This window comes from Alternaria viburni (assembly GCF_023758015.1).
Source record: "Alternaria viburni strain BMP 2772 chromosome Unknown scaffold_16, whole genome shotgun sequence".
Lineage (NCBI taxonomy): Eukaryota > Fungi > Ascomycota > Dothideomycetes > Pleosporales > Pleosporaceae > Alternaria > Alternaria viburni.
Genome location: NW_026055785.1, coordinates 514815 through 535862, shown reverse-complemented (window position 1 = coordinate 535862; position 21048 = coordinate 514815). Strand labels below are relative to the sequence as shown.

General features: G+C 52.7%; 11 protein-coding genes across 11 annotated transcripts; 6 read left to right on the top strand and 5 right to left on the bottom strand.

Annotated features, from left to right (window-relative positions):
* Positions 1–525: 525 nt before the first annotated feature.
* J4E79_007512 (uncharacterized protein) lies at positions 526–1735 on the bottom strand (the record flags this gene model as incomplete). The annotated part of the gene is made up of 2 exons (XM_049356377.1): positions 526–1367; positions 1426–1735. 2 exons carry the CDS (start codon positions 1733–1735, stop codon positions 526–528), a joined length of 1152 nt encoding a protein of 383 aa, XP_049209264.1.
* A 2018-nt stretch (positions 1736–3753) lies between these two features.
* On the top strand, positions 3754–4527 carry J4E79_007511 (uncharacterized protein; the record flags this gene model as incomplete). The annotated part of the gene is made up of 3 exons (XM_049356376.1): positions 3754–3864; positions 3911–3971; positions 4031–4527. The coding sequence occupies 3 exons, from the start codon at positions 3754–3756 to the stop codon at positions 4525–4527; spliced, it is 669 nt and encodes a 222-aa protein (XP_049209263.1).
* Positions 4528–5234: 707 nt separating this feature from the next.
* Positions 5235–6263, top strand: J4E79_007510 (uncharacterized protein; the record flags this gene model as incomplete). Its single annotated transcript, XM_049356375.1, has 2 exons — positions 5235–5733; positions 5788–6263. 2 exons carry the CDS (start codon positions 5235–5237, stop codon positions 6261–6263), a joined length of 975 nt encoding a protein of 324 aa, XP_049209262.1.
* A 782-nt stretch (positions 6264–7045) lies between these two features.
* Positions 7046–8786, bottom strand: J4E79_007509 (uncharacterized protein; the record flags this gene model as incomplete). Its single annotated transcript, XM_049356374.1, has 4 exons — positions 7046–7346; positions 7437–7610; positions 7674–8389; positions 8442–8786. 4 exons carry the CDS (start codon positions 8784–8786, stop codon positions 7046–7048), a joined length of 1536 nt encoding a protein of 511 aa, XP_049209261.1.
* A 981-nt stretch (positions 8787–9767) lies between these two features.
* On the top strand, positions 9768–11065 carry J4E79_007508 (uncharacterized protein; the record flags this gene model as incomplete). Its single annotated transcript, XM_049356373.1, has 5 exons — positions 9768–9792; positions 9864–10329; positions 10381–10681; positions 10735–10766; positions 10816–11065. 5 exons carry the CDS (start codon positions 9768–9770, stop codon positions 11063–11065), a joined length of 1074 nt encoding a protein of 357 aa, XP_049209260.1.
* A 712-nt stretch (positions 11066–11777) lies between these two features.
* On the top strand, positions 11778–12389 carry J4E79_007507 (uncharacterized protein; the record flags this gene model as incomplete). The annotated part of the gene is made up of 2 exons (XM_049356372.1): positions 11778–11885; positions 11946–12389. The coding sequence occupies 2 exons, from the start codon at positions 11778–11780 to the stop codon at positions 12387–12389; spliced, it is 552 nt and encodes a 183-aa protein (XP_049209259.1).
* Positions 12390–12717: 328 nt separating this feature from the next.
* On the bottom strand, positions 12718–13655 carry J4E79_007506 (uncharacterized protein; the record flags this gene model as incomplete). The annotated part of the gene is made up of 2 exons (XM_049356371.1): positions 12718–12861; positions 12915–13655. 2 exons carry the CDS (start codon positions 13653–13655, stop codon positions 12718–12720), a joined length of 885 nt encoding a protein of 294 aa, XP_049209258.1.
* Positions 13656–14278: 623 nt separating this feature from the next.
* On the top strand, positions 14279–15456 carry J4E79_007505 (uncharacterized protein; the record flags this gene model as incomplete). The annotated part of the gene is made up of 3 exons (XM_049356370.1): positions 14279–14426; positions 14481–15324; positions 15378–15456. 3 exons carry the CDS (start codon positions 14279–14281, stop codon positions 15454–15456), a joined length of 1071 nt encoding a protein of 356 aa, XP_049209257.1.
* Positions 15457–15479: 23 nt separating this feature from the next.
* On the bottom strand, positions 15480–16109 carry J4E79_007504 (uncharacterized protein; the record flags this gene model as incomplete). Its single annotated transcript, XM_049356369.1, has 2 exons — positions 15480–15503; positions 15546–16109. The coding sequence occupies 2 exons, from the start codon at positions 16107–16109 to the stop codon at positions 15480–15482; spliced, it is 588 nt and encodes a 195-aa protein (XP_049209256.1).
* A 356-nt stretch (positions 16110–16465) lies between these two features.
* J4E79_007503 (uncharacterized protein) lies at positions 16466–18326 on the top strand (the record flags this gene model as incomplete). Its single annotated transcript, XM_049356368.1, has 4 exons — positions 16466–16620; positions 16668–17935; positions 17987–18101; positions 18149–18326. 4 exons carry the CDS (start codon positions 16466–16468, stop codon positions 18324–18326), a joined length of 1716 nt encoding a protein of 571 aa, XP_049209255.1.
* A 916-nt stretch (positions 18327–19242) lies between these two features.
* On the bottom strand, positions 19243–20349 carry J4E79_007502 (uncharacterized protein; the record flags this gene model as incomplete). Its single annotated transcript, XM_049356367.1, has 2 exons — positions 19243–19449; positions 19507–20349. 2 exons carry the CDS (start codon positions 20347–20349, stop codon positions 19243–19245), a joined length of 1050 nt encoding a protein of 349 aa, XP_049209254.1.
* Positions 20350–21048: the final 699 nt, after the last annotated feature.

The window sequence follows — 21048 nt, the reverse complement described above, 5'->3', positions numbered from 1 at the left end:
GAGAAGAGTCGCGAACTTTTTGGCGTTAGGACCGAGCTCCGACTCTTTCCCCACACATCTCCGCGCGCCTGGACCCACGCGACGTAGGCATTTGTGAATGTGCGATACGACGCAGCTGCTAGATTACCCATAATAGACAGGATATGATTTCACGAAACTTTGACACGCGGCATTGCTAGGCAAGTTATGACATTTTTGTTCGAAAATACCACTGGCCAACAAGCCATGCTCATGTGTGATGGCAGCACAACGGGTTATCTGGGTCATCTTGGGAGCATAAATCGTAATCCAATGCCGCGTGCATGCACGGTGGTGTTGTATTCTCATACGTGAGCCAGCAATCGTAACGCCGTGATATGCGTTTTCATGTATGTGGAAATGACCTCCAACGCCCCCAAGATATCCTGTATCTGATGTTTCTGTAGTTGAAGAGGCACCAAAGTACACAAATGCTCCAGGCAGCATGCTAACTGCGAATCGCAGGGGTATATATCAGCTATAGTAGATAGCGCGTAGACAAGTCATCTACGCCTTCTTGATCCTTTCCTCGTAGGCTGACCAAGCAGCTTTTCTGTATCGTTCTGCCTCCGCCTTGCGGTCTTGTGCGCGCACGATGCCTCGCCCGACAATGATGACGTCGCAGCCTTGCTCGAAGATCAGCTTGCGAGGAGTGTTGTATTGTTGGCCTAGAGCATCGCCCAGCTTCTTGCCTTCCTGGCCTGGCGGTGGGAGCTGGCAGCCCGGTGTCATGGTAATGAAGTTGTCCTCCGGCTCAGTGTTCAAGCTTCGTTGCGCAATGAAGCCCATGACAAACTCGGGACGACTGCGTGCGATCTCGACGGTCCGCTTCTGGTATTCGGGTGTCATGAGGTGGCCCTCAGAGCTCATCTCGGCAAGCAACAGAAGCGACCGGAGGAACGGTGGTGGACCAAGTCGGATGAGCTCTGTTGCTACGTCCAGGTTGAAGACTTCTTCTCCGTTGGCATTTGGCTCTGGACGCGGCGATATGCTCTCTGTGCGCATGGATATCGAGGTTGTCACGCTGACGACGCTGTGCTTGCGGTCGGCAGCCTTGATGCTCAGCCGCCTCTCCTCGCCCTCCATCTCGATGGGTGACTCAATCGCCGAGTTTCGTTGTTGTTGTATGAATTGATCGTCCTCTTCGTCATCATCGTCGTCGAGGCCGTTGATTTGCCGTGTGGCAGAGATTTCGGTGTTTACGGACGTGTTGTACTTGGCGATGGTGGCATCGGCAGCCTTCTCGAGCGCGGTTACGATGGCTGGGCCAGGAATGACATGCGCGTTGGTGATCTCGGCCCAGAGCGCGATGCGGTGGTGTCCAGAAGTGTACTGCTTCTGTACGGTTTCTGTGGTGTGTTAGAGACTGCCCCGCCAGTGAATATCCTACGAGCCAACATGACATACCACCAATGTCCGCAAACTTTCGGTCTTCGAAGATGAGGAACCATTTCCGCTTGGCAATCTCTCTCAGTGCCTGTGCTGTCCTGTCCGACCAGTCGACGACAATGTCGCAGTGCGTCTTGAGCACGCAGATTGAGTCACCAACATCTTCGGCCAGTTGGAGGAGTTCGGCCGACGTCTCGACATCGGCGGAGAGGCATAGGTTCGTCTGCTTGACGGATATGAGACTCAGCAAGTATGAAGCCAAGGGCCCGGTCGTGGGTAGTGAGGCGCGCGCACGGTACGTGCTGGTGAGGCTCGGGTGGGAAGACATGACGGCGATCGGTGATGGACGCCCGCCGGATTTTGGCTTGTGTGCTTGAGAAGGGCCGATATATAGCCAACGCGTGTGAAGGAATGGATCGGCAGCGTGGTGTTGTTTGGCGAGTGTCTCCGCGGGGATGTGTGGTGAGGGGCACTGCTGTCGACGGAGGAAGGAGCGATGGACAGATCGGCAGGTGCGATGAGGCGTGTTATACAAAAAGAAAGCCACCCAGGAAGGAAGGGGAAATAGCAGCCAAGTCAGAAATATAGCAATGGAAGGCTAACGTCGACGGTCCCGTCGTCGCAGGTCGAGGACGCGGGCGCCGACAGGCAGTGCGCACAAAAATTGCGCCTGTTCCTGGCACGGCCCGCTCAGCGCTGGTCGCAGATCATGTCTAGACGCGCAGTCGAACCGAAACCGTCATGCACCGCAGCCAGCGACCGCCCATAGACGCCAGAAATGCCACCCAAGCTGCGGCCTGCCCGCCTACCGCTCTTTGCACCACGGGCCTAGCCATGCACCTCTGCACTGACCGGATGAGCCTCCACTTCCCTCACGCCTGCAACAGCTGTCTCTTAACCACTTCATCCGCTTCACCACCTCGTATTCGCGATCCTGCACCGCCTCCTGACCGGCGCTTTGCTCATGTTCAGGGCTATTCGGCCATACTGCTAGCGTTGGCAACCGACTGCATGTCGCTTCCTCCTGTCATTACCCCAGCCACCATCCCGCTGTAAACCACCATGCCGTAGCCAGCGCTTCAAGCGCCACCGTAGTGCTGCCAGGCACCCCACCGCAACGTTACGCCTGTCATCCGATTATTGCAGCCTCCTCGCCGAATTGCTCAACCTCAATTGCGCCGCTCCGAGATATCAACACGTCGACTCAAGACCTTGGCAACGGCTGCACGCCTGCAGCTCGCCAACAGTCCCGATTCGTGTGCTGCCTGCGTGTGCTCCATCGGAAAGTGGGGCCCAGAGGCGACGTCGTATCATGCCCGCATCGCGATCCCCGGTTCTGATGAGTTGGTCGGTCCGTTGCTTGATTGTTGATATTGCCTCCCGTCGCTTTGGTGCTGCGTTCGCCTCGGAAGGATAGATATCCCGTCGCTATTATGGCCGTAGTGGGAAACGATGTCAAGCCAAGGAACCCTCGCTCGGCTTCATTTTGTTCGGATCGTGAACTCTACAGCTGACGAAGACATGTGGAAATTAGAAGCCCAGAACACGCGTCAAATGGGCGTTCCTGACAAATCCAAAGGTGTGTTTTATTGTCTGGTCTGTAGGTTGCCAGTCTGTTACTCGCCGTTCCTCAGTTCAAATTCTCTTTCCATCACAACAACCGGTTCGATACTCTCCAAAGCATTCAATGTTCATTCTGAGCACCCGGGTATTCTTATCGCTGTTTTCGCTCTTCACACTATCATCAGAGCCAAGTATTTACAGCATTGAACTGAAACTTATCATGCCGATATCTACAAGACCTCCCATGTGAGCGGCATATTTCTTGTTCTAATCCAGCACAAAGGTATTCGTAACTATTCCTGCTACACTCTAAAGGTATACACGTCACTCAAGTTTGAGCAAAGTCAACTTAAAATGTGTTGAGTACCTCCAGACTAGATAGTTGCGTTGGTGAGTGCCTAATCGTAGTCACCGTAGCATGGCCATGCGAAGCGGTCTACACATGATTTTGATGTTGCCCGTCACTACCATACTTTCCTCACCCCGAACAGGTAATAGCAATGGAAGGTCCATCTTCCGACGAATGAGAGCGTCGGAACTCGAATATGACAGCCTAGAGGTAATTTTCCGTTTGCGCGTTGCGCGAATTCCGACTTCACTGCGTCTTCTTCCACGAGACACAATAACAACCCCACATTTATTCCCTCACAACAACTTTCCTTCTTCCTTCTCTCTTCCCTTTACTCACAGCTTCCAACGACTTCATTCTGAATTCCGCGTTTTGCAGCTTACTTCTTTATTCTTCACTCTCCAATCAAACCCACCTACATCTACATCGTCAAGATGCCTCCCAAGAAAGAGGTCGTTGCGGGTGAGGCTCTGCTCTCTGGTTTCCAGGACAAGGAGACCAAGCTGTTGGCCGCGGCCTTCCTGAGCTCCACTGCCCCCGACAAGGTATGTCACATTATGAATGGTGTCTATTATATGCTAACCTGGATAGTTCGACTACGACGTCATGGCCACGCTTACGGGCAACACTGCTGGCTCACTCAAGAAGATGTGTAAGTACTACCACATCAGTAGCATATGAACTACGCTAATGAGATACCCCATCACACAGGGCCCCCGGTCAAGAAGAAGGCTCTCGAGGCCCATCCCTCGTTCGCCGCCTTCTTGGGACAAGCCGGTGTCGCTGCCCCTGCTTCTGCCGGTGGCGATTCCAAGGCTGCTGCCGCCGCCAAGGTCACTAAGAAGCGCAAGGCTGCTTCCGAGGTCCCTGAAGATGCTGAGGATGGCGCCGAGGATATTGCTCCTCCCGCTTCCGCCGCTGACAAGTCTGAGGCCGAGAAATCCGACTCCAAGAAGAAGGCTCCTCCTGCCAAGAAGGAGAAGAAGGGACCCACCAAGAAGCGCGTTCCCGTCAAGGGCCCCAACGCCCCAAAGAAGGCAGCCAAGAAAGAGCCCGCCTCTGAGGAAGAAGTCGTCAAAGACAAGTCCACCGAGGACTCCGCCGACGGCGGCGACGGTCTCGGTGAGTATTCCTTCCACAAAAACCTTGAGACATGTTTGAACAAGACTGACAGTGAGTTAGGCGGCGAGGTCGAAGATGACATCTAGAAACGCTCATCACTTCTTGCAGACGCTCTTGGTTCCTGACGTTGTACACACGCAAATGGTAGGCATTGCCACGTCACTGTACTCAAAAAAGGGACCGGATTCTTACATCAACAGGAAGTTTCTGGGTTGCGCACGATAGCATTGTGTGTCCTTTGGGTATATGATGGGTTGTGTGTTGGCGGAAGGAGTTTCTGGGTGGATGGTATGGCATGATATGAGGATGATACCCCGGTGTTAAGGCTATGAGGGCTTTTGACGTATTTTGTTGGGTATGGCACGCACTCTTCGCGTAGTCGAATCAACGATGATACATTCTATTTCCAAGGTTCTGTGTGTTCGTGAATGTGCCGTGATGAATGTACTGCCGATTTCGGGTATGAACTTTGTGCCATTCGCTTTCCATACCGTATATAGGCGTGGATATTAGTACGTAGATGGCGGTTCCCTTCGTGCCTTTGTATTGTAAATCGTGTCGCTACTTGTCGCGTCCTAGCGTTGACATGTACACGTAATCAGGCACACAGACCAGCTGCCCTGAGATGTGTGACGGCAAAATTCCGCGCTCTCAACCCCATCTTACAAACCTTCAACATGCCATCCACGCCCACGACTCGTGCGATGACAACTCAAATGCCGAGACCGACGATGCATCCTGTCCTCCTGAGCATGCATATATGCCGCATTCAGTCCCTACAGCTGCCAGGAACATGAGATTCACGCGCACCTCATCATTCTTCGCAACCATCTTCGGCCTTCAACGACCCACATCCGCGGATCTCTCATCCAGCAACACGACCTTCAATCCCCTCCAAGGAATCCAGCAATTCCCAATCTCGTCCTACAGCGCCAATATGACGCGTCTCGCACCCGTCATCTCGCTCTCACATGGCGGCGGGCCCATGCCTTTACTCGGCGACCCCTCGCACGCCGCCATCACCAAGTCGCTCAAGACAAAGGTACCCAAGATACTCAAACTGGGGACGCCTGAAGCCCCGAAAGCGATTGTGCTGGTAACGGCGCATTGGAGCACGAGTAAAGTGACCGTGTCCAGCGGCTCGAAACACGAACTCCTCTACGATTACTACGGCTTCCCACCAGAGTCCTACGAGATCAAGCATGACGCGCCAGGCAGTCCTGAAGTCGCAGAGCAAGTAGCACAAGCCCTCAAAGACGCCAGTATCGAGTGTGAGAAAGACGATAAAAGACGTATGTTCCCCAAACCTTCTCTTTTACCCACAGTTTCTAACAACACCATCACAGCATGGGACCACGGCGTCTTCGTTCCGATGAAACTCATCGACCCCACCGCCGCCATCCCCATAATCCAACTCTCAGTCCTCTCCTCCGAGTCCCCAACACAATCCTACGCCATCGGCCGCGCCCTCTCCTCGCTCCGCACCCAAAACATCGCCATCATCGGCAGCGGCTTCGCTACATTCCACAATCTGCGTCTCATGTTCGATGGCACGTCACGGAACCCAGAGTTCAAAGCGCTGAACAAGGAGTGGAGTGGAGCTGTTACAGATGCGGCTATGACGGAGAGCGAGCAGGAGAGGGAACGCAAGTTTGAGCATTGGAGAAGTTGGCCGGGCGCTTATACTATGCATCCGCGGGGTGGGGCGGAGCACTTTTTGCCGTTGATTGTTGCTGCGGGGGCGGCTGGGGGGAGCAAGGGGAGGAGTTATGCGGATGATTTTATGGGGACGGATATGTGGAGTTATTATTGGGAGGAGTGAGGGGGTGATGCAGGGGAGGTGATGTAGGATAATGGGTGGTAATCAGGGAAGTGAGTGAGCAATACAATTTCTCCTGTAAAATTTCATATCAGGATGAAACTTTGGAGGAGAAACTGTATTGCTCACTTACTTCTCTAATTATCATCCATTAACGCTGTGTGAGGTTTCATACAGAGGTGGTGATGTAGGGTAATAGATAATAATTAGGGAAGGAAGTGAGCAATTGAGTCTGTTGATGATGTTACTCACCGGAGTATCATCAAAAACAGACTCAATTGCTCACTTACTTCCCTGAGTATCATCCATTAACGCTGTATGAGGGTATGTCGCGTCAGTGAGACTTCGCTACTCTACAACATCTTCAAGCTGAAAGCATACTAGCTATCATATTCACACCCATTTCTTTGGTATCAGAAATCCCTCAAATCCACTCTCATCCCATCCCACCCCGCCCCTCCCTTCTCACCCCTGAATAGGCTTCAACCCATACCACCCAATCACGCCCATCCCGCCAAACGCACTCAAACAACTAAACACCAACGCCACAATCCCCCTCGCCGTGAAACCCTCCGGTAACCTCCCCGGACTCTTGTTCTCACCCCGCAAGTCCTCGTAATCAACCGTGTTGCCCGCTGCATTCCCTTGCGTGGGTACATGCCCCGTTTCACACACGTCCCAGTGCGATTGCGGGATAGCGTTTGAGGAGGAAGGGGAGAGCTGGGCTTGGACGGCGAGCGGGGCTTCGATCATTGTCGCGGTCAGCCCGGAGGCTACGTGCCATTCTATGTGGCAGTGGAAGAGCCAGACGCCTTTGGGGGGATGTCAGTAAGGTGGAAAGCATGGGATCGCGTAGAGAAAACGTCCTGAATGGGAATGTTGGTCTTGGTGCGTGGGAGTAAGTGCTTACCAGGGTTGTCAGATCGGAAACGTAGCACGATGTGGCCGTTTGGTCGGACGAGGACGGTGTCGCGTCGCATGGGTGTTGGAGGGGGTGTTGTTGTGTTGGTGGGGTCGTAGAAGCCTGCGTCGTCGTCGCTGCGGGTTACGACTTGGAAGGCGTGGCCGTGGAGATGGAAGGGGTGTCTAGAAAACGTTGTTAGTATGAATACATTATCTACACTTCGACATTGGCGTAGAGAGTGGACGATGCGGAGATGAGAGGGATAGACGCACTTTCCAGGGTCATCGTTGTTTAGCACGATCTCCACAACTTCGTTCTGAGCAAGGACGAATGCGTTTGTGTTGCTGCCGTAGATGGTGGGGTTGGTTGCGTTGGGCCCGGTGGAGAGGACGGTGTATAAGGTGGGTACCTTGGGGCTGACGTAGGTTACGTCGTTGAAGAACGCACTGGCGTATGTTAGTTCCAAATTATACAAGCGCACGTATGGCATAGTAGATCGAGAGACTCACTAATTTGCCCCATCGTCGAGGTTATCCATCTTCAAGTCCAGCGTGATGGAACGATCAACGTGATCAAACAGCTCTTCCTTGTCGTGCGGCACCAAAGCGAAATCATCAAAAGGCTCAAACTCTGATATCTCCGTCGCGGCAGGCATATCCTTCTTATCATCATAGACAAGCCATCCCGTGACATTAGGATTCAGCCCATCGGGTATAGCATCGAACAGGTCCTGGTCCATGCTTCCTACAAAAGCGAAGTTGGAATTGGTGTCGTTCTTGGCAGTGACGAGAACACTATACCGCTGCGCTGCGGTCAGGTAGATCATATCTGCCTCCATGGGCTCCGTATAGACGCCATCGACCTCGACAACGCGCATGGTGTGATCCTCGAACCAGACGTACTGGGCAGCGAACGCACCCATGTTGACTAAGCGGAAGAGATACGTCTTTCCTGGTTGAATGGCGACCGTCAAGTTCTGAGTGTCATTGAGCAATGCGGCTTGAGGTACGGGCTCTGCGCCGGAAGGATTGGCGATGTTGATGAATTCGCCCAAGAGATTGTGCATGAGATCGTGGTACCAATCAGAAAGTGTTATGACGACTTCTTCGTCGTAGAGATCTTTGAATGGGTCTTCGGGATCATGCACAATCAGAGGGCCACGAAGACCATCTGGGTATTGGCCGCGCTCATGGCTGTGATACCAATATGTGCCGGGTTGGTCGACCTAGTTAGGTTAAAGACTGCAATGACTATCCATCAGTGACTGCGCAACTCACGGTGAAGTTGTATGTGAAGGAGCTGCCTGGAGGGATACCACATTGTGTGACAGCAACAGGACCGTCCATATGCGTAGTCCCATTCATGTACAAGCCATGAAAGTGCAGACTCGTCGACTCATTTCCTAGAGAGTTCTTTGCGTTGACGATGACCTGATCGCCTTTCGTGACTACGATAGGTGGTAAAGGCCATTGGCCATTGATGCCAATAACCGGGCGCGTTTCCTGCCCATCGGGGTTCGCATAAGTCCATGCTATGTCGAAGTCATATGTGACGGTCGCGCAGGTAGCGACTGATAGTAGTAGGGAGAGCGGAAGGAAGAGGCTCGATAGTGAGAGTGCCATGATGGCGCACGAGGCGAGTGCTGAGAATCAGATGCAGTCAGACCTCGTCGCTGATGATCAGGCTGCTGTGAGTACGACTGTACTAAGGAAGTTCATGTGCTACACCCACGTTAGTGCCGATGCAAGAACACTCTCGTCAGACGCAGGACGTAAGATCCGACGTGCGGAGATCAGATAAGACTCTCTAAGCATTTAGCCTCCACCATCCCAAGCCCGCATGCTTCGGCGCCGAGTTATCAGATCATCAGCCCATGTTCTCGACGGTCTGAAGGCGGCCACAAAGTGTCCAAAGCGGGGCTTTTGTGTTTTTCCCTCACGAACTAGACTTACCTCGGCCTGACGTGTTTGATCATCCCAGTATCAGATTGAATTTTCCACGTCTTGGGTAACGACTAGCGAGTTTGTCGAGCTTGATTTGCTGTGGGGTGACATTCACCGGGTGTTATCGGTCCATCTGATAATCTGGACCATGATCGACCAGGGTCTGGGGTAAGCGACGGCGCCGAAGGACCAATAAGCCTGCACTAGTCCGCGCCACGAAGTCTTGATTGGATTTGGCGTGCTGGGCATGTGAAGGTGCGGATCAGATAACTCGGAGGTTGGAGAGGGTGTTGGAGCATCTGTCGTCGGAAACAGAGCAGAGAAATGGGACTGAGGTTGGGTGTAGTCGCCTAACGCCAGAAGATGACAACCAGAGATATCGCAGTCGGAGTCGCACCCGACGCAGCACAAAGCTGAAGCATGATCGGTCCGTCGTGATACCGGGAGAAACTCAAATTAAGAGGCAGGGTCGTCGTGCATGCCCGAACTTCGGCTCTTGTCTAACGCTATCGACACGAACGGCAGGCGCGTGTTAGCCACCCTCAGCTTCGGGAGTCGCTGCATGTCCACCCATCTGATTAGATCCGTCCTCTGTTCTTTATCAAATACCCAGTGAGGGTAACAAACCACGCAACTTTGACAGTTCCAAGGTCCCTCAAGATGCCGAACGTCTTTGCTGTGCCAGGTATGTATGCGAGGACAATCGGTTTCCACTTTGTGGTGCTGATCATGCCATCAATGCTAACACTGATCAAGTCTTCTTCATTTGCTTCCGCGAGTGTCTGGAAACGAGCATCATTGTCTCTGTGCTCCTCGCCTTCCTCAAGCAAACCCTCGGCCCAGAACATGACGCGACAGTCCACAAACGACTCGTACGCCAGGTCTGGTATGGCGTTGGAGCTGGTGTTCTCATCTGCTTGGTCATCTGCGCTGGTGTCATTGGCACCTTCTACACTGCCGGTCGCAATGCCTTCGAAGCTGCAGAGAACATCTGGGAAGGCGCCTTCGCAATCCTCGCAAGTGTCATCATTACCATGATGGGAGCTGCCCTGCTCCGCGTCAGCAAGCTCCAAGACAAATGGCGTGTAAAGATTTCCAAGGTACTGGAGCAAAAGGATTCAAAACTACCCATTAAGGGCAGATTAAAGCGATGGTCGGAAAAGTACGCTATGTTCATCCTGCCCTTCGTTACTGTGCTTCGCGAAGGCATTGAAGCAGTGTTGTAAGTTACATCAGTCTTGCCCCTACATCGCAGAGCTGAACAGTCCATCAGGTTCATCGCAGGTGTCGGACTCGGTGCGCCAGCGACCAGCTTCCCTCTCGCCGTACTCTGCGGTCTCGGTGCGGGTGCCTTGGTCGGATTTTTCATTTACAAGGGCGGCAACAAGACTTCTCTACAAATCTTCCTCGTCATCTCGACGTGCTTTCTTTACCTGGTTGCAGCGGGTCTGTTCTCCAAAGGTGTCTGGAACCTCGAACAGAATGCCTGGGTCAAGCTCGCTGGCGAGGGTGCTGCAGAAGCCGGTGCCGGTCCTGGTAGCTACGATATCAGGAAGAGCGTGTGGCACGTAAACGTGGGTCTACATTGTGACAGAAGCCGAACCTCTTGTACTGACTGCGATAACAGTGCTGCTCACCATTGGAAAACGGCGATGGCGGGTAAGTGATGCACTCTCATCCAGATGTTTCCTCGCTAACATCGGCTCAGTTGGGGTATCTTTAACTCTCTTTTCGGCTGGCAAAACAGCGCGACCTACGGCTCCGTCATCTCGTACAACCTATACTGGCTCGTCGTCATCATCGGTTTCGGGTTCCTAGGGTGGAAAGAAAGCAAGAGCAGCCCCCCTCACAGCGCGCAAACCGAGAGCATTTCTTCCAGCGAAGAACGCGAAACCACAGGAAAAAAGTCCAGCGGTGAAGGCATCACAACCACGACAGCTGTACGAGAAGTTGATTAGATGAGGTGAGAAATCGCCGCCTCGAATATCAAGAATATCGAGGCTGTGAAATTGTGTTGAGCGTATTTATAGATCTAGTGGGAGGCCTCGCTGTCAGCTAATTGGGACGATTGAGGGAAAAAGCTTGTTCGGGCCAAAAGTGGGCCCTAATGCAACCCACTCTAAACGAGGCCTAGGCCGTCCCAAACATCCCCAGCACCGAATCCAAGATAACCGCCCCCTGAATATCATCCGAAACACCGTGAGATTGTGGCCCTCATTGCAGTTTGCACATCGAACGCGTGTCGTTGATCTTTTTGCTGTGGGTCCCCCGATGGATGGTTTGCGTTGACCTGACGATCATGTTGGGGGGGCACCGTTTGACAGATCTTCAGCTTACCTGCAAGGCGCTCAACGGTTTTCGTTACTAAAAACAAAAACACTACGGCATGGCGCAAGACAGCGAAGATGACGGGCTGACACGACATTATTACCCATGCGCTGGAGCCGAGTTTCGTGGCGGAGTATACGCGTTCGGGTGTTGATGCACAAATTGAGGTATACATAAAGTGGATGCTGCCTGCTCTCCCACGCGCTTTTGCTCCTAGGTCCTCGCTCTTGCTCCTGTCAATCGTTATTTCTGTCATTCTTAGATCTTAGTTTCAACTTTAGACGGCACTGTTCACCTGTTCTTTACCCAACGTTCTCCACAACTTTCGCAATTACCGTTACGATGCAGTTCAAGAACCTCGCTCTCCTCACTGCCGTTGCTGGCACTGCTGTCGCAGAATTCGCTATCATCACCACACCGTTCCCCACGAACCTCAACATTCTCACCGATGTATGTTCCAGTCTACCCACCCATTATCTTGTGTAATCAATGCTGATCCACGATATTAAGATCGACGGTTACGCTTCGTCCGTGTTGAACGTAGTCGAGACGGGCCTCGCGTCCCTCACCCAAGCCTCCAACCTCGCTGCCGCCAAATCCGCTCACGATGGTCTCAAATCCTTCGTTGCTACCGCTTCATACTCGATTCCTAGCGGCGTCACCGAAGTCGGCGCGCTCGAGACCCTCTCTGAGACACCGGCCTGGTACAGCGCGCTTCCCAGCGATGTGAAGAGCTACTACGACAAGTACAACCAGGAGGTTCAGAGGCTGGTCAACCAGGCTATCCTCGGCGAGAACGGCACTCTTGCTACTACCACTGGAGCTGGTGCCAGTGGTGCGTCCGCGACAGGTGCGAGTGCGTCTGCGACTGGAACCGGTGCCGCCATGGCCAACGTGGTTGGCGTGATGGGCGCTGGTTTTGCTGCCGCGTTCGCCGGTGTCATGGCCTTGTAAGCGTTGGTACGAAGTTTTGAAGTTGGATTAAAGGAGTAGGATTTACAGGGCAGGTCGTTTAAATTTCTTCATTGGGCTGCCCTTGGCTAGGGATGAGATTTCCACGTGAGGCGGAACGACATCCGAATTTGTAGACGAGTTTTAGTTATGATACCTTTGCTTCTTTTCTGCACAGTTATGAGCTGCGAACGACAGGACGCTCTTCCCATTGAGTGATCTCTTCTTATATTGATCATGTATTTACTCGTCTATACCTTTAGATCTATGCGCCTCCCTCTTTCCATGCACACAGTACATGCCTGTTGCCCCGCGGCCTCGATAAGACTCCCTACTGACCTTGACCCTTCGGCTGCGCCAACTTCGCAACCTCGGGATCCTTAGTAACCTCCTCGTACTCCGGTCTCGGCAGCTCAAACGCCTGCGTCGACCTCGCATACGTAATACCACCCAGCCTAGATATCGGCTTGAGAACCTGTCCAGCATTAGCAACCTCCAACACCCACAATCTTCACACTCAATACTTACAGCAGGATCAACAAGCACGCCCTGCTCATCAACAGCATCCTCCCTAACCCAAAAGTTGACACCCTCCACAAACGCAGTAACACCAGTCTTCTTATCCGGCGTAGCAGGATTCTTACTCGTCCATTCCACGGTATTCACCAGCTTTCCCTCAATACTAAACACAGCCTCCTTGACACGATCAGGCTTGACAAACTTACTCTTCTCCGCATGCAGCCCGCTAAACGCCCACTCACTCACATCAGCCGGCGCATTGATGCTCGTGTAATTCGCCGCCTCGACGTACTCCTCCGTGATGATGTTGATAACAGCTTCCTTGGTATCAACCAGGTTCTTGAGGGTATCCTTGGCTTTGTCCATGCCACCTGCAAACCCGAGGACGAACATGGGTGGGTCGTGGTTCACGAGGTTGAAATAGCTGAAGGGAGCGAGGTTCGTGCTTTTGCCATCTGCGCTGATTGTTGAGACGAAGCCAATTGGGCGGGGGACGATGGCGGAGATGAGCAGCTTGTAGTTGTGTACTACGGGTCGGCCTTCTTCGTAGGGGTTGATCGAACGGTGCGCCTTTTGCAAGCTGGAGGGCTCGTTGGGGCCGGAACCGGGTGTCCAATTGGGTTTCGGGGTTTGCGTGTAGTGGAAGGAGGAGCTTGTGTCGAAGGGTGGGCGCGAGGCTTCGACGGCTTTGAAGTCGCCGTGCGGGTTGCGTTTTATTTCCTTTTCGGCATCTGCTCGTCCGGTTGCCATGATGAGGTCTGTAGTTTGGGTGTTGTGACTTAGGGGGAAGAATTGTTGGGGAGCGAATCGTGCTGTAGTGGTGATCACTGGAACGATGTCTTTATATCGATACCTAGCTATGGGTGCAACTGCCGTTTAGTAAAAGATGATCAATCGCGCAAAAAAGTGCTCTACGGCAAATAGCGGATATAATTCCGAGCCTGCAATTGTACAAGGGGCGGCCGCGGAATGCCCACCGAGGCTTCTTGAGCCGCCATCGTATGAATCTTGGCAGGCCGCTTGGAACTAAGAAGTTCTATTTGCATTGAGGCTGCTAGAAGATATATGTTTCTGGCCCGTATAGAAGGTTTGGCCATGCCCATTCTGACGGGTACACACGGCGATTTGCCGCAAGGGACGGGTTTGTCAACGTCATGTACCCCACCATATCTCTCAGCTACCCCGCCATGAACGATAACCACGCCAGAGCTTAGTGGCAGGGTCTACCACGGAAGCTGGAACTGAGGGGCATGGCGATGATAGATAGATAGCGTGACTGTGCACGCACGTCTTTCGATGGTGATGTTTGTTTGAAATTCATACTCTAGTAGCTGTCCAAAAATCCACCTTTGTCTTTTCATTCGAATACCACCATGTCTTCCAACGATGATTATCAAACCTACAAGTTGGGCAATTTCAAGCTAAAGTCAGGTGGAGAGATTCCGGACGCTTTCATCGCCTACAAGACCCTAGGTGATCCATCGCTACCTGCTATCATATACCCAACATGGTATTCTGGGAGTATGCGTAGCCCCAGGCACCCATTGCTGGGCAACTGCTAATACGATGATGTAGCAATATCCGACAATATCTGGCTGACGGGCTCAGACAAGACACTCAACCCTTCTGAGTACTACATCATCATGCCCGCTTTATTCGGCAATGGCCAGTCTTCTTCGCCATCCAACATGCCAGATTTGCGCCCGTTTCCAGAAGTGCTGTTTTACGACAACGTGAGAGCGCAGCATGAGCTCGTCACTAAATATCTTGGTGTAAAGCATGCTCGTGCAGTCCTTGGTTGGTCCATGGGTGCAGGACAGACGTACCAGTGGGCTACGCAGTTCCCCGACTTTATGGACCTCGCGGTACCGTTCTGTGGAAGCGCAAAGACGAGCTTGCATAACCAGGTCTTCCTAGAAGGCGTCAAGAGCGCCTTGTACGCTGCAATAGGAACAAGTTCAGCAGGAGTTGCGAAGCCAAGTCTTCTAGCTGCTCAAGGCAAAACAGCGCAATTCACATCCTCGAACCGAGAGCTCGGATTGAAGGCTCTTGGACGCGTTTATGCTGGCTGGGGCTTCTCACAAGCATTCTATCGTGAGAAGCTGTATGAGACAGCACCCACGCTTGGTTTCAAGAATCTGGACGACTTTCTTGTCAACTTCTGGGAAGCTTGGGCGCTCTCGAAAGACCCAGAGAATATGCTGGTCATGGCGCATACATGGCAAGCTGGTGACTGCTCGCAGCAAGAACCGTATAATGGCGATTTTGAGAAAGCGATGAAGGGTATCAAAGCGAAGACACTTGTCCTGCCAGCAAAGACAGATCTGTATTTCCCACCAGAAGATTCAGAAATCGAGGTTCAGAACATGAAGCCAGGCGTGGGAACATTGAGGGTTTTTCCATCTATCTGGGGCCACTGGTAAATTTGTATCTCCGGATGTATCGAACACTTGAAGCTGACAAGCAACTTAGGGCCGGCGGACCAGGACAGTCGACCGAAGACGTGAAATGGTTGGATGACCAAATGCGGGAGTTCTTTTCGAAGAACTGATCTCGTAAACAATGCTACTGGTTTTATAGCTTGATAGTCTCGACTACCTTGAAACGATCATTGTAGGTATTACGTTGAATAACACATACTTGATCAACATGCCAATCCAAAGCTGCAGGCATGACTTCATCATTTGGGCTGTGATCCAGATGTTCCGCTATTCTCTTTCTGGTCAGTGTGCGGAGTTCATCCAGGCGGACCTCACTCTTCACCTGTCCTACAGAGAGGTGAGGGACGAAGGGCCGCCGATCTGCATTTACTTCAGCAAATTCCTGTTGCAGAACTGCTTGAAGCCGTTGGACATTGTCTGTAGTAGGACCTAGCCAGACTGTTTTGCTGCCCCCTTTGCCGTGGCTGAAGAACCCGGGTGGATCCGCATTGAGCGTTATGTGGAATGATCGTATGTCTTGAACGGCTCTTGCGATACGGACACGTATGTCAGGCTTGAGAGACGAGTGCGAGTCCTCGCCTTGCCCACTAGTTTCAGAAGGTGACGATAGGAAAGGGTATAGCATGTTTATATGCGCAGGCCATCGCTCGAAGTTCTTGTCGTGCGTGCGTCGGACGCCTTCGATAGGTGCAGCGATATTAGCGGGAGGCAATAGCACTAGTGCACTCTTGTGGGAGAGATGCAAGGGTAATTGTCTCGCCATGTTAGGCGACGGTGATGATGTTGAGTTTGCAAGGTTTGCCAATGTTGCGATGGCGACGGGGTAATGCCGCTTCCAGGTTGAGCCACAGTGGCGCACTAGCGGCTTGGCAACGGGCTCCTCGAAAGACGGATGCATCCTAGACTTCTGATTGCTGTGCATTCACTTTCCAGACTTCAACTTGGAAAGGTCGCGTCGCCATGTGGGAGCGCTGAATCTCTTATTACACTCATTTCCCAGCCGTCTCTCACGACAATCCACCCCGACACGCGCCCGATTGCGACTTCTTCCGCGCCAGCTCGCCGCAGCACCCCCGAAGTCGCGCGACTCTTTCAACCCCGATTCTCTCACCCTTCACCATGGACGGCCAGAAGAAGCCCACCCGGCAGTTTGGAGTCACCAGCGCCATATCAGAGGCCGCGCCGACTGAACACGACATCCGGCTAAACGACAAACTCATCGAGACGCTGAAGACTGAGAATGTCTTCGAGACTCCCGAGGGCAACCGCAGGAGGTACGGCAGTCCCTGAACACGAAGTCGCGCCAAGCTAATCTTCGCAGGGAGGAGGTCATCGACCACATTCAGAAGGTAGTCGAAGAGTTTGTCCGTCGCGTCGGCAAACAGAAGGGTGTGCAGCAGCCTGTCCTCGATGCCGCCGGCGGCAAGATCTTCACCTTCGGTAGTTACGCTCTCGGCGTCCACGGTCCCACGTCGGATATCGATACACTCGTTGTCGCGCCCAAGTTCGTGACCATCGACGAATTCTTCAAAAACTTCCCTCCGACCTTCAGAGAGATGTCCAAGGCCGAAGACATCACCGAATTCGTGCCCGTCGAAGATGCCTTTGTCCCCATTATCAAGATGGAATATCGCGGTGTGAGCATAGACCTGCTATTCGCGTCCTTGCCGAAGAGATCGTCGATACCGCGAACAATGGAGACGATCGAGAAGAAGGATTTGGAAGGTCTCGGCGAGTCGGCAACACGCAGTGTGAACGGCACACGAGTCACCAACGAACTCTTGGATGCGGTGCCGCAAAAGGTCAGCTTTCGACACGCGCTGAGGGCCATCAAACTCTGGTCAAACCGCCGCGGCATCTACGGTGCAGTCTTCGGATATCCTGGCGGAGTTGCGTGGGCTATCATGGTTGCGCGCATCTGCCAGCTGTATCCCATGGCCAACGGCGCTACTATCGTTTCCAAGTTCTTCAGCTTGATGTACAAATGGACCTGGCCGCGACCTGTTATGCTAAAGCACATCGAAGAGGGCGACTTGGGTCTCCGGGTGTGGAATCCCCAGGTCTACGGCGGCGATCGCGCCCACCTCATGCCCATCATCACACCCGCGTTTCCTTCCATGTGTGCTACACATACGGTGATGCCATCGACGCTGCGAATCATGAAGGAGGAGTTCGGGCGAGCGGACAAGATCCTACAGCATATCTTCTCGGGCGCCAAGGACTGGGATTCACTCTTCGAGCGCCACTCCTTCTTTACCAAAGACCACAAATACTACCTCAGTGTCGTTGCCGCGAGTCGGACTAAGGAAGCTAACTCGACCTTCTCCGGACTGGTACAGTCGAAAATCCGTCACATCGTCAAAGGCATCGACGATGGACAAACGGGCATCGACACCGCCCGCCCGTACATTCACTACTTTGAACGCTTCCACCGCTGCAAAGACGATCAGTTCCATGAGGTCACGCAGGGTTCTCTCGAGTACATGATTCCGGCATCCGAAGTTCCTGCTGAGGGTACTGAGCCAGCGAATGGCGAGCAGCATATCATCTACACGACGACCTTCTACATTGGTCTTACATTGCCTCCGGGTATGCTCATCCAAGTCATTCAATACGTTGCACAACTAACTCGACGTGTAGATGCTACCAAGTCGCTCGACATCTCCTACCCAGTGAGTCAATTCAGGAGCTACATCACCGACTCCGACCTTTACGATGATAAAGTGATGTCGGTTAAGGTGGTCCATACGCGCAAGTGAGTATAACGCTCATCCATTTCCAAGGCAATTGCTAACTTGTCAGCACTGCACTTCCCGATGATGTCTTCGTCGAAGGAGAGACCCGACCGAAGAAGCCTAGCAAAGACAAGAAGAAGAAGGACGCGAAAAGTGCTAAGCGCCACTTCGCCGATACAGGCATTGACGTGCGTGACTCACGCCTCACTAAATCCTCTCGACGCTCACCCGCGTCCCGAGAGTAATCATACGCCATTATGCTGACGATTTTGCTAATACAGGACAGCGAGCATTCGGCAGCAAAGCGTCGACAGGCCGAACTAGCTACCAATGGAGTTGCTACTCCAGCGGCAGCATAAGTTCGCTTTCAGCTAAGCTAGCACATGTTCGCTTTTTTCTATACTCTCCATCATTTACTCGATATTTTTGGGGTTTCTGACATTCTTCTTCTCTTCAGTTCCGGCTGCTTCCTCACGCGCCCACAAAGGTACGGCTCGTTAGCAACCTGCCTGCCTGATTACACAGGTCTTTATCGATCGACTTAGAGACGCCTCCGGACTTGCGATCCGACGCCGCATCAGGTGCAGGTGCGTATCCGTACATCCGAGGTGCCTCTAACAAACAAAACCAGAAAGAAAAAAAAGTAGGAAAAGACCGCCGCAGAGCGCGTTCACAAAAACACTACAAGAAGGTTTGATCACCCACTTTTACCATAATGCATCACCCCCTATTCTGCAGTTGGCGTTGGTTGGCGTTCAAAATGCATTCACATGGCGTTTCACGACGGAGCGGGACAGGTGGTATTCGTCCGCGCGCGATTGGAGTCTCAGAGAGCGAGGGGGAGCGATCAATTTGCTTTACAAACACCGGGAAAGAGAGGAAACTCGTGGCTGCGAGCTGGGATTCTGTAACTAATACGCAAACTCTGTACAACCAAAAATCTACACCATTTGGGGCCTAAGTGCTCTGGCAGATCCATCGATGGTATCATTGGGTATGAGTGATTGTGATGTGCTGAAGTTCTTCGATGAAAATCCTGTTGGACACTAACAACACATTTCCAAACTCAATCCACTCCATGCCGGGACCCATGTCGCAATTAATAATGCATATTCCTTCGTAATCATAACAGTCATAACCTCGCCAGTTCAAAACCACACATCATCCCTCTACCATGCTGTCCGACGCCGCAGCAACCGCGCCAGTAGTACCGTCCAGTCCATTGATACCGTCCATCTCGCACACGACCATACCATCGTGAAGCCAGTACGGCATGTCGCGGATGTAAGGAGCTTCGGCTTTCTTAGCGCCAGTCAACGCTGAAGCGGCACTTGCCCAGTTGAAGTATTTGTGGCATCCAACGCAGAACTGTTTGGACATCAGCAAAGTATTGTGAAGTTTGTGAGGATGAAGATAGGGTCTTACCATGCTATCACAGCCACCATCTTTCTCGATAACCAACTGACAATTTGGACACCTCTTTCCATCTTTACCCTGCATCAACTTGAGCGTCTCTTTCTCGGCATCACTCATCTTCTCGTCCACATGCTTCGCCGCATACTCCGCACACGTAACGTCCTTGTGCCACGGGACAAGACACTGGGCGCAAGACCGGAAAGCACAGTCGTTGCACGCGACTTGCGGGTATCCAGCCGCCGTCGCATCCGGCAGACCGATCGCAGTGCATGTCGGTGAGAGACAGGTCATGGGCTTGGGACTCGCAGTTTCTTTCCACACTTCCAGCATTTCCATGTTGAACTTCTCGAGCGCGTCACCAGGAGGCATGTAGCGCAGGATGAAGTGGTGGTCCCAGGGCTCCGTACAACCGGGTTCTAGACAGCCGGCGCCGAGTTGACGTACACCGAGCGTGTCCATCTTTGCGGAGAGGAAGTTGCCGATACATGTCTTGCAGACGGGGTCGATTTTGCGTTTGCTGGGGTTCCGGGCTAGGTGGGCGATGCAGGTGAAGGGGACGTCTAGGTGTTGCTGCCAGCGTCCGCGCTTCGGTGGTACCCATTTGACGAACTCATCGGTGGGTTGCTCTTCGATGCAGATACGGCATGTGAAGTGAGTGGGCGGTGGCTTGCGCGGTCTGGGGTTGGGGTTTGGTTTGCGCTTCTTCGCCCAGGGATCTGCACGTGGGCGACGCTTCCTGGTGGGCTTGGTGATATTGGTGGTGTGGGCTTCTGACGCTGCTTGTTTAGTTTGCGAGCGGAGGACTCGGGTGGTTGGGGAGGGTGAGGCTGCTCTTCGTGGCACTCGACGCATGGTGGAGTGAGGTGGTCAGTGAGGGTGGTGGTACGAGTGTGTGATTAGTGGTGATTCAGCGACCAAGTAATGTAGATTGGAGAGTGAAAAGCGTGGTATAGAAGGAGCCTCAATCAGATCGTGACTGACAAGGCTAGTTATATCAGGCTGAGGCTGCAGCTGACATCGGTTGGCGGTATGGAACCGGAAGGCGCTGTGGATGCCTGGCTTCAATTGGCAGGTAGTGACTCACGGTAAACTTCTCAGCCGTGTGATATGAAGATTGTAGCCTGCGATATGTAATTTGGATCTAGGTACCGTGGACGCTTAAGCCAGACAGATGGGTATGTTGCTCAGTCTATACCTAGATATCCCATTGGATAAGGCTAGCAGAAGTAGTAAGCAGTATTATATCAGGACCTATGCAATATCACATGAGAGAGCGGCCTCCGTGTGAGACTTGGTGTCATCTATTGGCGCATTTCGTCAGTCGTCATTGGACCATGTTCGTTTGTCGCAAACGTCTCTGATGCCTGGTAGGCTGTCAACACGCTATCAACGCGCTAGCGAGCATCCTGGTGGTTGATATTCTTGATGCACCTTGCTGCATACACACCATTGAAAGTTGATAACTAAGTGAAATCTGAGATGATGTAGACGTCCGAGTGATGTTTGCCACGACTCGAAGATCCAAGTTGTTCGCAGTCGCGACGGCTGCAG